Source organism: Osmerus eperlanus, chromosome 20 (assembly GCF_963692335.1).
Source record: "Osmerus eperlanus chromosome 20, fOsmEpe2.1, whole genome shotgun sequence".
Classification (NCBI taxonomy): Eukaryota; Metazoa; Chordata; class Actinopteri; order Osmeriformes; family Osmeridae; genus Osmerus; species Osmerus eperlanus.
In genome coordinates this window covers 4,203,024-4,216,757 of record NC_085037.1, presented here as the reverse complement: position 1 = coordinate 4,216,757, position 13,734 = coordinate 4,203,024, and the positions used below count along the sequence as shown (strand labels likewise).

General features: G+C 42.8%; 3 protein-coding genes across 4 annotated transcripts; 1 reads left to right on the top strand and 2 right to left on the bottom strand.

Annotated features, from left to right (window-relative positions):
• Positions 1 to 2,034: 2,034 nt before the first annotated feature.
• Positions 2,035 to 8,505, bottom strand: tdp2b (tyrosyl-DNA phosphodiesterase 2b). 2 transcript variants are annotated; one of them, XM_062446162.1, is made up of 8 exons: positions 8,115 to 8,505; positions 7,632 to 7,805; positions 7,358 to 7,479; positions 7,004 to 7,189; positions 6,678 to 6,769; positions 6,438 to 6,556; positions 3,296 to 3,466; positions 2,035 to 2,761 (listed from the first exon to the last, which is right to left on the bottom strand). In XM_062446162.1, exons 2-8 carry the CDS (start codon positions 7,779 to 7,781, stop codon positions 2,468 to 2,470), a joined length of 1,134 nt encoding a protein of 377 aa, XP_062302146.1. In that variant the 5' UTR covers positions 7,782 to 7,805; positions 8,115 to 8,505; the 3' UTR covers positions 2,035 to 2,467. The 2 variants fall into 2 exon arrangements, with proteins under 2 accessions (XP_062302146.1, XP_062302145.1); XM_062446161.1 differs by having other exon boundaries at positions 7,632 to 7,858; positions 8,115 to 8,504.
• acot13 (acyl-CoA thioesterase 13) lies at positions 8,075 to 9,073 on the top strand. Its single transcript, XM_062446168.1, has 3 exons — positions 8,075 to 8,231; positions 8,437 to 8,621; positions 8,771 to 9,073. Exons 1-3 carry the CDS (start codon positions 8,148 to 8,150, stop codon positions 8,928 to 8,930), a joined length of 429 nt encoding a protein of 142 aa, XP_062302152.1. The 5' UTR covers positions 8,075 to 8,147; the 3' UTR covers positions 8,931 to 9,073.
• Positions 9,074 to 9,157: 84 nt separating this feature from the next.
• On the bottom strand, positions 9,158 to 13,706 carry c20h6orf62 (chromosome 20 C6orf62 homolog). Its single transcript, XM_062446164.1, has 5 exons — positions 12,180 to 13,706; positions 11,715 to 11,891; positions 11,423 to 11,548; positions 11,059 to 11,193; positions 9,158 to 10,463 (listed from the first exon to the last, which is right to left on the bottom strand). Exons 1-5 carry the CDS (start codon positions 12,306 to 12,308, stop codon positions 10,338 to 10,340), a joined length of 693 nt encoding a protein of 230 aa, XP_062302148.1. The 5' UTR covers positions 12,309 to 13,706; the 3' UTR covers positions 9,158 to 10,337.
• Between the last annotated feature and the right edge of the window lie 28 nt (positions 13,707 to 13,734).

The following is a 13,734-nucleotide window of genomic DNA, read 5'->3' as shown; positions in this document are numbered from 1 at the left end:
GATGCCATTAAGAAAAACGGTTATGTTGCACTGGTGGCAATGACTGAGCATGACACGAAAATACATGTTTTGCTTTCTTGAGCCAGGGATCGAGGGCATCTCTCTGAAACAGCTGGCAAAGACAAACATGAGGGAAAGTAAGGTACTCTTCAAAACACATCTGTGGCAGCCTGAACGTATTCAGTACTGTGGCTGTAAAAGGTTGATAGGTCCTGACAGAAGGCTTTTACTCAAGTGTGCTGGATACAGTCACGTGACTGTCCTCCTGCCTCAGACAGCTGTTGACTCCATCTGTATCTTCCAGAGACCTGGCGAGCCATCCCTCCCCTCTGCCTCAGTAGTGGCTGGATGGCAATGCAAAGGAGAAAGGTATACCATACACCTGAAACCTTTTATTTTGAATGTGTTATTGCATAATTCTCTAAGGGTTCTGGCAAGGTTATTTTGTCCTTACTGAAGCCATTTTTCTTTTATTCTAAACATAATTGTTTGTGCAACACATACATCATACACATACAAATCTCCAACTTCTTTTTCGAAGGAAATTCCAATACATGTTATGTCCAAACCTAAGCTTCGCTAAACCTTATTTTACTAAGATTGTCCATCTCTAACCTCCTGCTGCTTGGGTTTAAAGAAATGCTTACGACCTTCTTCAATCTTGGCATCAAAGTGACTTCCTCTGTTAATCATCATTCTGGAAAAGAGGTGCATGTCTGAAAGGGGACAGGGGCTTGTTATGATGTCTGCTCTGGGGCAGTCACAACCATGTCCTCCCCTGGAGGTCAGCTTGTCTCTGAGGAATGGGCGTTAAAGCCGACTGTCTTGCACTCAGTGGCCCTCCCAAATGTCTCAGAGCACTGAGGGGGACACCAAAAGGACAACACGGGGAGAGGTTTCTTGACAAGCTGGCCGGGGATAGGACCCGAAATGTCAGCTTACTGGGGGGTCACTTCATGGAATTTATAATATAATATTAATATTATCCTTTTTGTGTTTTGGGGTGTGTGTTCATGTGATGCTCGTGCGTGTGTTAGAGAAATTGACTTGGTGCTGACATTGTCGTGCATTAACTACTATTTCCAGTCACACCTAATCCCATAGGCCTGCTAAATCCTCGAGCTTCTAAAGCAAATACAATATAACTTCTGAATATAGAAACACCGGGCAAAGTTTAACCTACAACATACTGTGTCTAATTTGGACGAGAGAAAAATTGATTCCTATACATCATATTCTGTGATTTAATCATATTCATGTCTGAAAGAAATCTTTTCATAGAATATATGAACTTCAAAGTCCTGAAAAAATGTTGTATGAACATCAAGCATCAAATATCCATAAGGGCTACAAAGTCAAGTACAGTATAAAACATTTTAAGACTTAAAAAAAGCTATGAATCTGAATGAAGCTATGAGCTATAAATATAACATTGTATTTGTATTCAGCATTTACTAATCTTTTATGTTTGAGGACAACCGCTACTTCACTTGCCGTAAAGCTTACAATTGCTGTGGTTTTGCGAAGTTGACCTTGCAAAGAAACAAAACGCTGGCGTCTGCTGATTGTAGTGCATGTCCTGTAGTACTATAACTTACAGTGGCTTTGTCAAATACTATTTAAAGATCAATGTGACACTATCACCTTTCCATACAAATACTAGCACCCATCCTGTTTATTTACCTGTACTGCACTCTAGTGGTCTGATGTTGTAAAGGAATTGCACTACATGGCTTCAACATGCTGGTTGTTGTACTGTCTTTAATTGAGAACAGACCAGCCCATATGCCCCAAGGTGGCTCAACTATGTTCATTTTAACCCACACCTAAAGGGGTAAGTAGGCTACGATTATGCCAATTATGCTCCAGGTTATGTGGATTTGAAGGTGTAGAATCTGTGGATTTGAATCTGAAATGTGCGTAGATCTATTTGTTGGAAACAAAAATGGGCCAACACACCCTGCTGTTCCATCTGCCTTACTATAACAAATTAAGTCAGTAGCTTACATCATTCGAAAAATGACTAAATAAATTGGATTCATATTTATTGAAATTCTCTCAATATAAAAACTTCACATTCGATGCTACATTCATTCATTAAACATATTGAAATTATCTACGCCTTTACCGGTGATATACCAAATATTTAAAGTTTCCGCAATCTGTCCACAGCAGAGCACATACTTACACTTAAGCCTTTTGCCAGTTTATGAAATGTTTAGCCTTAAATGAGGGATCAAGGAAGCAATTGTCTTAAATGGATGTCATTATACTTTACAATCACCTCCTGGGTCTGCCTGAAGGTTACTTCTAAAAGGCACTTTCATGGGAAATAACAGAACAAAAGTACTGTGCCATAGGATATCACAAATACCACCTTGGAAGGCACATGCCTTTGGATATTAAAACAAAGCTATCGTCTTCAAACCCTGTCACAACACAGGGGGGAGGGGGGGAACCCTGGTTCTCAGGACGGGCCGACAGTGAAACTACAGTAGATGCCCCAGTGGTCACTGGTGTAGCGGCCGCAGTCCAGCTTCTCCTGGCCCAGAAGGTCCATGTGGTCCGGAGCCAGCAGGGGGGTGCGGGAGCCCTCCTTGGCCGGACGCAGGTAGACGCGGTCGAAGCGGCAGCGACTGACGTAGGGCACGCTCTTGTTGCTGTTGGCTTTGGTGTCCCAGGTGTAGCGGCAGTGCTCCTGCTTGCCCAGGCGCTCCCACACGTCACACACGCCTGCGGGCAGGCCGCCCACTTTCGCCACCTGGGACAGAAATGGCCGAGCAGGAAGTGAGCCGGCATACGGCCTGTGTGAACAAGTGTTGTCGGGGGGGGGGGGGGGGGGGGGGTGGTACCACACATCAATCATCATCAATACCACACTGCTGTGGTATTGATGAGTGCCCAATAGAGTGGTTCCTCTTCTCCTGTGTGGGGCTGCATAACACGCCTAAGGGGAAGTTGTTCTGCCCCAGGCGGGGGGAGGCCCATGGGCAAGGCCTTGGAGAGAGCTAAAAATGTACCCACAATAGGTAGCTACTTTGACTGGCTCTGTGGACAATCATGGTTGTCATGTCAGTTCTATGTTTGTTATAATTTGATTCTACGGAAACACCTGTTCGGAATCCTGTTCATTGGCCAAATACAGTATATTAATACTGTTGCAGCTAGCTCAATCCTGTGCAGGTTAACCTTCGTTAGCTACTGCACCAGGTAAGCTAAATCAAGCCCAACTAGAACAATTTCAAGATATTAAGATGGTTTAGTCCCTTTAAGTCTGAAAGGAGTGTTTACGTACCTCTGTGTCTCTTAGGTTAGTGTCCCCTCCGAACAGGGCGGTGACGTGACCAGGGGCTTCTTTCATCCTCATCAGCACCACCTTCAGCTGTTTCATACGCTCCTCTGATTGGCCTTTACAGCTCTCAAAGTGTGACGTCATCAAGCAAAGCTCCTGCCCCATAAACCGAACCTGTCCCAGGCAAGGGATCGTGACATAGTTTCATGAGAAGGGGACTCATCCATGTACGGAATTGTTTCAACTAGTGTGTAAACTAGGAGAGAACAGCTCTTTGCTCTCTCTACTCCCCACCACACACAACAAAAAAACACTCAGTTTCGCATCAAGTTCTCAAGTGACTCCATTGGGAGCACATGCACGCACACACAGCCATGTGCCTGCCAGTATCTTTCACCGTGTGAGACTGTAGTTTCTCTACCTCAATCTCACTGTCTATTTCTTTAAAGAATACATCCCTTTGTTACAGTACTATCAAAGTCTCCCTAGTAGAAACTAGAGCCCGACCGATAAAGGATTTTTAAGGCCGATACCGATACAAATACTTGGTGATTTAAAAATCCGATATCGGCCAATATAAATATTTTAAAAATCCAGAAATGCGTAACAAAACAAACTGATTTCCCTAAAAGTAGTTATTTGTATATTAGTCACTTTTAGCAGAAGTTCTTATCCAGAGCGACTAAGTACAGGGACATTCCCCGAGGCAAGTAGGGTTAAGTGCCTTCCCAACGTCATTTGACATGGCCAGAAATCGAACCAGCAACCTTCTGATTAATAGCCCGATTCCCTAACTGCTCAGCCACCTGACTCCTGTTATTATTTCCTCACTAAAATAATATGTTAATGCAGTTTCTGATAAATAAAATACAAACTTACAAACTTACAAATACAAAAATACAAACTTAAGATATGAAACTTAAAGTTTCATATTTCTTTCTTAGTTTCTTTAAATAAAACATTAATATTCATTTATCGTCCATTATAAATGCCGATACCGATAGTTTGGAAAATGCCCAATATCGGTCGGGCTCTAGTTAGCAGGGGGTGCATTTCATGGCAAGAAGGAATACAACAAGCCTGCCATGAAATGCACCCCCTGTATTATTTGTTCTCCCCTGTATATAGTAATGTTCAGGCATGTGACCCGTTCCTAGTCAGAGTGAGCAGGGGGGGTGCATTTCATGGCAAGAAGGAATACAACAAGCCTGCCATGAAATGCACCCCCTCTATTGTCTGTTCTGTATATTCCAGCATCAAATGATTCTTAATGTACACTGAGCGGACTAATATGAGCAACCACAGTAATAGTCAGGCATGTGACCCTTTTCTAGTCAGAGTTAGCAGGGGGTGCATTTCATGGCAAGAAGGAATACAACAAGCCTGCCATGAAATGCACCCCCTCTATTGTCTGTTCTGTATATCCCAGCATCAAATGATTTTTACTGTACACTGAGGGGACTAGTATGAGTAACCACAGTAGGTTTCAGGCAAGTGACACTTTCCTAGTCAGAGTTAGCAGGGGGTGCATTTCATGGGAAGAATGAATACAACAAGCCTGCCATGAAATGCACCCCCTCTATTGTCTGTTCTGTATATCCCAGCATCAAATGATTTTTACTGTACACTGAGGGGACTAGTATGAGTAACCACAGTAGGTTTCAGGCAAGTGACACTTTCCTAGTCAGAGTTAGTAGGGGGTGCATTTCATGGCAAGAATTAATACAACAAGCCTGCCATGAAATGCACCCCCTCTATTGTCTGTTCTGTAAATGCCAGCATCAAATGCTTCTTACTGTACACTGAGGGGACTAGTATGAGTAACCACAGTAAGTTTCAGGAAAGTGACACTTTCCTAGTCAGAGTTAGCAGGGGGTGCATTTCATGGGAAGAATGAATACAACAAGCCTGCCATGAAATGCACCCCCTCTATTGTCTGTTCTGTATATCCCAGCATCAAATGATTTTTACTGTACACTGAGGGGACTAGTATGAGTAACCACAGTAGGTTTCAGGCAAGTGACACTTTCCTAGTCAGAGTTAGCAGGGGGTGCATTAAGCCTGCCATGAAATGCACCCCCTCTATTGTCTGTTCTGGATATCCCAGCATCAAATGATTCTTACTGTACACTGAGGGGACTAGTATGAGTAACCACAGTAATTTTCAGGCATGTGACCCTTTCCTAGTCAGAGTTAGAAGGGGGTGCATTTCATGGCAAGAAGGAATACAACAAGCCTGCCATGAAATGCACCCCCTGTATTATCTGTTCTGTATATCCCAGCATCAAATGATTCTTACTGTACACTGAAGGGACTAGTATGAGTAACCACCGTAGGTTTCAGGCAAGTGACACTTTCCTAGTCAGAGTTAGCAGTAGAGCCCGACAGATAAAAGATTTTTAAGGCCGATACCAATACAAATATTTGGTGATTTAAAAATCTGATATTCCGATATCATTAACCCTTGTGTTATCTTCGGGTCATTCTGACCCATCAGTCATTGTGACCCACCGTCGTATTGCGACATCTTTACCGCAAACAAAAACAAAGTGAAGCATTTTCTTTTAACCGTTGGGCTGTCTCAGACCCCCCACATTGCAAATGTTAAAAGAAAATTATTTTTATTTGTTTTTGTATTGGGTAAAATTGGGTAAACACAACGATGGTTCATTATGAACCTTTGGGTCATGTGACCCGAAGGCAGCACGAGGGTTAATAGGCCGATTCCCTAACTGCTCAGCCATCTGACTCCTGTTATTATTTCCTCACTAAAATAATATGTTAATGCAGTTTCTGATAAATAAAATGTATAAAAATACAAACTTAAGATATGAAACTTAAAGTCCTTTAAAATAATAATTAAAAAAACAACATTAATATTCATTTATCCGCCATTATAAATGCCGATACCGATAGTTTGGAAAATGCCCAATATCGGACGATAATATCGGCCCGCCGATATATCGGTCGGGCTCTAGTAGAAACAGTTAATTGTTCAAATAGATATACAAGCTTGACTTCTCGAATCAGTCACCCTCAGGTTCAAAGTCACACAAAACCAACAATCTGTCACATAAACACACACTAAGAATAATCTATTTCTGTTTGACTATTCCATATAGTCCTCACTCTGGCAGTGACCAACCTGAGCGATAAGGAGATTTCTCATCATCTGGCTGCTTGGGTAACCGACAATCTCACTCTTCAGGAGCTTGACTGTTGACTTCTTTAGCATCAGACCAGTGAAGTAGCCTTCTTCACCTCCTAGAATTCAGTATACAAATAGATGGGGTTATTACGGTCTATATGTTTTGCTTTGTTACAGGCATACAAGGGGGTCTTCTAAATAAAGATAATTGTTGTCCTTACGTTTTCCTTGTCTTACCTTCAATAATTGTGTAGCTGACAGCCCGTTTCTTCAAGTACTGAACATATGGTGGAATAAGCTCCTGTAGCAACACCACGTCAGGTGTATATCTGTGGAAAAGAAGAAGAAAGAGAAAGTCATGCTGGAATAGTCCGAAGTCAAATCAACGTTTTTATCACTGTCAAAGGTGGGATTCTAAAACTCTAAAACTCAATCTACTCAGACATGAGCACCCAGTCAACATAGATGTTATGCCAAACACTAATGTATTTTGTTCTAGCAGATACATTTAGTGGATCCGAGCTGGACATGACCAGTAATGTGCAACCAACGGTGTCACTTACAGGGCCAGGTATGAGCACAAGCCTCTGGCTCGATCGCCCAAGTTATCCGTGTCGAGTCCATCTACGTTCCAGGTGATCAGGGACAGTTTGCCGTCTAGCCCCGGGTCCCTGGGGGATTTGGGTTCAACTTTAGCTGCTGTTGACTTACTGCTGGAAGAGGCAGGTTCCTCTTCGGTCAAGTCAATGCTGCACGATTTAAGAGGCAAGGTTGTCATGGTAGGCCTATGTTACAAGGAGATGCTGGGTGCATGCGTTTTAAAACGCATAAGTTTGCTTGTCATAGCATTACAAGCTGCAATACTGCCCTCATGTAATATGAATGTTATACAATAAATTATTGAATCCAATGCTTACCAGTCTGCTTTGGTGTTGTCAACCTTCTGTCTCTTTACTTTGGGGCTGCTGTCCAATTCTGGGGAATCCGCCACTTCAAAAACAGCCTCCATGTCAGCCTCAAAAAACGAGTTCAATGCTCTCTGAAAGGCAATGCAAGAAGCAGTTTGGCAAGCTTTAGGGTATTGCTTTATTATTCGTCTTTACTGAAAAATACTGTAGGCTATTTGATGACAACGACAACAATGTCAACAAGCTTGCTAGAGATCTGACGAGGTAGCTACAGTAGATATACCTCCATTTCCCATTCATTTTCAGCAAGATAACACTGAGCCACAGCGCTATCTGAGCCTGTGATTGAAGCAAACTCCTCACATAGACCTGTTCTGGTTTCTTCCACCGAAGTTTCCACCGACGGTTTGACTGACTCGGTTACAGAGCTCATCTTTATCACTAAATTCGTAGTTCACTTAGACACAGCAAAGTATCATTGGTAAAGAATGGTTTTCGCTTGAAGTGTACCTGCCAAAACAGTCCGTTAAAACAACAGGTGGAACGAAGGTTGGAAGACTCTATAAAAAAGTATTTACATTATTATTTACTTGGTGTTACACTTTATGTCGTTGGGTGAATAAAAATTTCATTTTTAGAAAGAAATAAAGACAAATAAACAGCCCTACGGTGTGACGAAATAAGGTCAAGTGGAGTGGAACCATATTGAACGTACGCGGAACGAACACACAACAGCACAGCGTTTGCCAAAAGGAAATCAATTTACTGAACTTGACATTGAACACTTTCGGCACTAACAATGGTTTCCCTATCTTTGAACTCGTTAAAACAAATTATGAGGGCTATGGTTGATAGTCCTGGGTTTGATAGAGTGTTAAGTAAGGTACGTTCCCTTCACTATTTAGCGACATAATGTGTGGATAGATGTTGATACTGCACACTGACTGCAGCTTGCTAGCTCAGTCAGTAAAGAGCTGTGGTACTTTTTTGCTGGTTTACATCTGACAGGGCAGTACACCATTTCACATGAATCAAAAGCTTTTCCGAATGTCATGCACACTTCAACTAGCATTGTTTTTCACGCATAGGTGGACATTGTGTCAGCTACTCCGGGCAAGGTGGTTTGCGAGATGAAGGTAGAAGAGGAGCATACAAACCGAGGAGGGACTCTTCACGGGGGGCTGACAGCCACGCTGGTCGACGTCATCTCCACCACCGCAATCATGTACACAGAACGTGGAGCGCCGGGAGTTAGCATTGACATGAACATAACGTAAGTTGAACATGTTAACTACGAAAGTATTTTGTCTACACATACAGTGCATGGGGGTTCTATTATATTCGACCCATATTTCCTGCTGTATGTTACCATGCATTGCAAAGCAGTGTTGAGAATAACAAAAAGCAACAACATTTTGACAGGTACATGAATGCTGCCAGGGTTGGCGAGGATGTGCTAATCACCGCCCAAGTGCTGAAGCAGGGCAGGACCTTGGCATTTGCTACTGTGGACCTCACAAACAAGTCCACAGGGAAACTTATTGCACAAGGCAGACACACAAAACACCTTGGCAGTGCCTAGTTTACCTCCTCATTATGCCAGTAAATCACCATATCATATAGTTCTGTAATAAAGCATGTACAGTGAGACAAATCTTATGTGCCGGAAAACTGTAAATACTCGTATACACAATAAATGGACAACACAGAGTTGCTTTAAATGTTTTGCACTGTATTGGTACATGTTCAGCAGTGTTGATGTAAGAGATTGAGAACACAATGAGGAATAAACCCAAGACATGACCCACCTTAACCCTTCAATCGAACATGTTTAATCAAAAAAGCAAAATTAAATGTGCTGACCTGTGACTCATACACCCTGCAAAGCAGGTTTGCACACACCCATTGACATTTGCACTGCAACAATTAGTTCTTATTTTAGAATGTTTTCTGGCTTTCTAATTATGGAATATAACAATCCAAAAACCCATTAATTATCTCAACAACCTTTGTTCCATTGTTAGGTACATTAGCTTTAGGTATTAGTTCCTCTGTAATCAATTTCCCCATAAACCCACACCCAGAAAAAAAAACTAAAAACAATTTAACCCATCTGATTTCAGTAGCTTGAATGTTTACTACATGAATGACTTGTGGTAACAACCTTCAGAATCTAAACCAACATCTAGGTCTGCATCACACCTTAGACGAAACTGTCCCATCAAGTCATTCATAAATCTTACCAAAGCTCTGCATGGTTTGTCTCATAGGAAAGCAATGACACCCAAAATAAACATTCTAAAATGTCCAGCAAAAACAAAGGCGGTTAAAGCGAAAGGAAGCGATACCTACACCAAATGATTCTTGACAAATATTTTTCATCTTGTTTATCTCTGCTACACAGGAGTTTTGACGCCTATGCTCATCTGTCCTCAAGACTTTTCAGATTGCACAAACTGTAAATTTCCAACCCATTTCCCCTCCTTTAAACATTACAGTGATGCTTTGACAATCCTGTATGACAACATGGACAAGAGAGTGTCCACCATAGGAGCAGAGTGACGACCTGTGTTGTTTGTTCCTGTTTTGATGCAACATAAAGAGTTCCTTCGGTGACTGGTTTTGTTTACAGCACAGCTCCAAGAGAACAACCAACCACTCAAATCAATGTTCGTGCAGGTTCAGATAAACCAAAAACAGATGAATGGATGAGGGGGAGGGGGGAGGAGGGAGGAAAAAAGGAGAAACTAATCCCAGAAGGAATTGGTACAAGGAGGTGGTTTGGGTTGGGTACACCAAACAAACGGGATGGAAAAATCAGCATCGGGAGGATGGAAACTAGTGGTAAAACAACCAAAAGAGAGATCCAAGCACAAGTTCAATTCTATTAAATGGAAGAATGGAGATGAGATCAACTTGCTTCAGTAGCTTGGGGGTGGGGGGAGGTTAGCAAGGGAGTCTTCCCTGTGTGGCTGGGTGAAGGAGCCCCCTAGTCTGGCATGTATGGACGCAGGTGGTCCTCTATGTTTCCCACCCCCCAGCAGGTCAGCTGGTCCTGGGGCAAGTACAGGCAGAGGCTGCACAACTTGAAAACTGTGGCCTTGGTTTTTGGAGTCTGGGTGGTGAAGGCGAGAGGAAAGACGGAGAGAAAACACAGAAAGTAAGTCATTAATATTGACGTGGAAACGGTAGCAGTAAGGCCAAGATATTTCCTTGGCACAAACTTTTTCTAAAGAGCCAGAATTGTCGAAAGTGGTCTTTTCACTGATTACTGTTTTTGCACAAGCTCATTTGTATGATGGTGCACTCTACAGCCGCTACTGGAAACATTTCTGGCAAGCCAATAAAATCAGCTCTGATACACGTTCCTAAGTTTTCCAATGGCTAGGCCAAACCGTTACTGTCAAACGCCACACAGTTAAGGTCATTAAAATTTTAATAACCTCTTTAAAAAAGGACTAGAAAGTAAATCTTGACTTTAGATTGAACATGTTTGAATGTCAGAATGCCTTTTAAAAGCTCTTACCTAACAAGCCACTAGAGAACAGCAGGGTAGTTAACGTCAAGCCCTGACTGACCAACTGACTCAAGTCAAGGCTGCATTGCCCTTGCAATCAGAATCCTAAGCTCGTCAAACGCAATGTCCAGACAGCCTAGGTGACCCTTTGCACACGGATACTGGCCTCATACTTCTGTATGGAGGGACTGACCTGTAAGTGCTGTCGATCCATGAAGAGGAACACAGACTGCGCCGGGTTGTTCATCACCATCCCAGCCTTGTCCTTGCGTCCCGCGGCGTGCAACAGCTGCTTCTCGTAGTCTCCGTGATGAAATTCAAACTTGGCCTGTGGGGTCAGGACAACAGGGTCCAGAGACTATGACTGGGCAATTCCTTCGGTCGCATTCTTCACTGCGGCGCCGAGGCCCTTCCGTACCTTTCTATAAACTGATTGTTTATTGGTGCACATAGGCCTGGCTGGCTAGACCAAGCCGAGCGATTTGAGAGGCACCAGGCTCTGTGCCAGATGACACAGAGGATAAGCAGGTGAAAGCAGCCGAGCGTAGGCATCCTACCTGAACAGGCCTGTAGGGCTCGTCATCCGCCCCCTTCCATCTGGAGAAGAGGAGGCAGACAATCTTCTCTATATCATTGCGCGGCCAAAGGATGAAGTCCATCTCCTGAGTGCAACCAATGACATCCTGGGACAAAATACAAGCAAGGTGTAAGTACGTATTGACCGTACAACCAAGAGCTGACTTCACCATCAAAGATGGATGCAGACAGACGGATGGTGGAAAGGATTTGGATATGGCTGAAACTGGAAGCATGTCTTTTACGTGGCTTGAACGCTCATGGCTGACTTACCCTACGCATCGACTGGTATCGCGGAGCGTGCAACTGCACAACATCTTTTTGCAGGAGCTCTATGGAGCTCTCCAGGGAGTAGCTGGACTCCTGCACACCTCTGAGGATGTTCTCTTCATAGTTGTTGGTCATCACCGGAACCACTTCGGCTACCTCGAAAAGTGCAGACTTCTTTTTCTGGCAAAGCAGAGGGTAAATGATTGTTAATGAAATGTAAAAAATAAAAAAGCACAACATTCTAGGAACATAAAAAACATTGTTTAACTAAAAAGTCTTGATTTGTTTCTCTCGCCTTTTAATTTAAATGTTTTAGAGAAGGTCTTTGGTTCCTTTACTCTGACCTTCTCAGATCCTGACTGGGAATGAGTCAAGGAAAGACTTTGGAAATGCAGTCAATGGTCATTCAATGGCCCTGTGCATTTCATAGACTAGTAGTAGACGGTACTTTATCCTTCTAGGACTAACCTTCTCTTTGAACACGAAGGCTATGTAGATCTTGAAGTCAAACTGGTCTGCCAAAGATTCCCTTTTCTTCCGAAGCTGAGCACGGAGTCGATTCCTAGTATGATTTCTTCGGGAGATTGGGTCCCCCATGGTTAGATTTTGATGGTAGTGGTCTTTTTCCAGAATATTTGACTATAATTTTCTGTTTTGTCTATTGAATTTAGAGCGATATAGCTAGCTACTTTGTGGAAACAATAGCCTATATCCAATTTAATGCAAGCTCATCAAAATACCCACTAACTACCAACTGAAAAAATAAACAAATGAAAAATCAATCTAAGTCATTTCTATTTTTTTGAAAGGGAATATGCGCAGGAGGGGGTGTTTGATCTGTTACTGACTACATTTCTCTTCAAGTTCCTTAAAAGATCATGTTGTTAACGCATGAAGGCCAAATGAACTTTAAGTTAACAAGTCACTGGCCACCGGGCTACAGAGAAGTTTGAACTGAAAACAACAAATTACATTTAGTTGCACCTTTCCTTTTTTACTGACAGCAACAAAAATGATAACTACTATCAAAACCCATATCGACACTAAAACTTTTCCTTGCTAGTGAAATAGAATACACAAACTAGCAAGCTGACAAATCCTCTATTGGGTTCCTCTCAAAGTGTCGTCCATGGCTGGCTGTTTGTGTTTATTTCTCTGAAGAGAACGCGTTATGAACGTGTTACTGAATGGTTGGGGGTACAGACAACCATGGCAGGTAAATGTAGATGCCAGGAGACGTTGGCACCGGATAACAACATTGAAGTCTACACAGTAGCTTGACATTTCGGGTTTTTACTGCCATTCAATTGGCCCTTGGCCTAGGCTGCCATTGTCGATACTCATGATGACGGCGTATTTAGCTGACTAGCCAAGTTGAGCTAGCTAGCTAGTCTAGACATACACTTTCAACACTAACTAGTTAGTGACCCAGCTGGCTAGCTACATTGTATCTTCAAACTACTTGGCGTGACTGAGGCCTATGCAGGTCTGGCTAACTAGCGAACAGTCATCTTTCGTTTACATTTTCTGCCTTGTTCAATATGGCTTGGTATGCGATGTCGACAGACTTGCACGGATGACTGGCTAACTGTTGTTGCTCGACGTCAGCATTTTAGAAGATATTTTCATTCTTTGTCATTTTTTCTGACAATCTCGTCGAGAAAATCAGATATATTGCCAACAACTGAATAACAAATTGTCAAAATCTGTTTCACGAGCTGAAGTTTCGAGGTATGATCTGCGGCTCGTTCGTGCTTCTTTTCTTCAGTCGTCACAACCACCAACCCTGCATGCCATGTCAAGATAAATTGACAAACCAACTGAAATCCTCCGTTCTTTCAGTCGACACACGGCGTGGTTTGTCTCCCGGCGGACCCATATTTAACGATGTTTTGTCAAATGTTTTGTTCGGTTCCTCGGGAGTGTTCAGCGCAGGGTAATAATGGCTCGACTTGTCGTTGAACAACCTACCCAAAATGGCCGAACAGCGTCACACAACTACAAATATACGACAGCGTAGATG

Coding starts and splice junctions, on each gene's coding strand:
- acot13 (XM_062446168.1), top strand. CDS start 8,148: ATGGTTTCCCTATCTTTGAACTCGTTAAAACAAATTATGAGGGCTATG. Junction 8,232..8,436: donor TTGATAGAGTGTTAAGTAAG/GTACGTTCCCTT, acceptor TTTCACGCATAG/GTGGACATTGTGTCAGCTAC. Junction 8,622..8,770: donor AGCATTGACATGAACATAAC/GTAAGTTGAACA, acceptor ACATTTTGACAG/GTACATGAATGCTGCCAGGG.
- tdp2b (XM_062446162.1), bottom strand. CDS start 7,781: ATGAGCTCTGTAACCGAGTCAGTCAAACCGTCGGTGGAAACTTCGGTG. Junction 7,480..7,631: donor AAAATGAATGGGAAATGGAG/GTATATCTACTG, acceptor ATTGCCTTTCAG/AGAGCATTGAACTCGTTTTT. Junction 3,467..6,437: donor GAAATCTCCTTATCGCTCAG/GTTGGTCACTGC, acceptor TGCCTGGGACAG/GTTCGGTTTATGGGGCAGGA.
- c20h6orf62 (XM_062446164.1), bottom strand. CDS start 12,308: ATGGGGGACCCAATCTCCCGAAGAAATCATACTAGGAATCGACTCCGT. Junction 11,892..12,179: donor CCTTCGTGTTCAAAGAGAAG/GTTAGTCCTAGA, acceptor CTGCTTTGCCAG/AAAAAGAAGTCTGCACTTTT. Junction 11,194..11,422: donor AGCCCTACAGGCCTGTTCAG/GTAGGATGCCTA, acceptor CTGACCCCACAG/GCCAAGTTTGAATTTCATCA.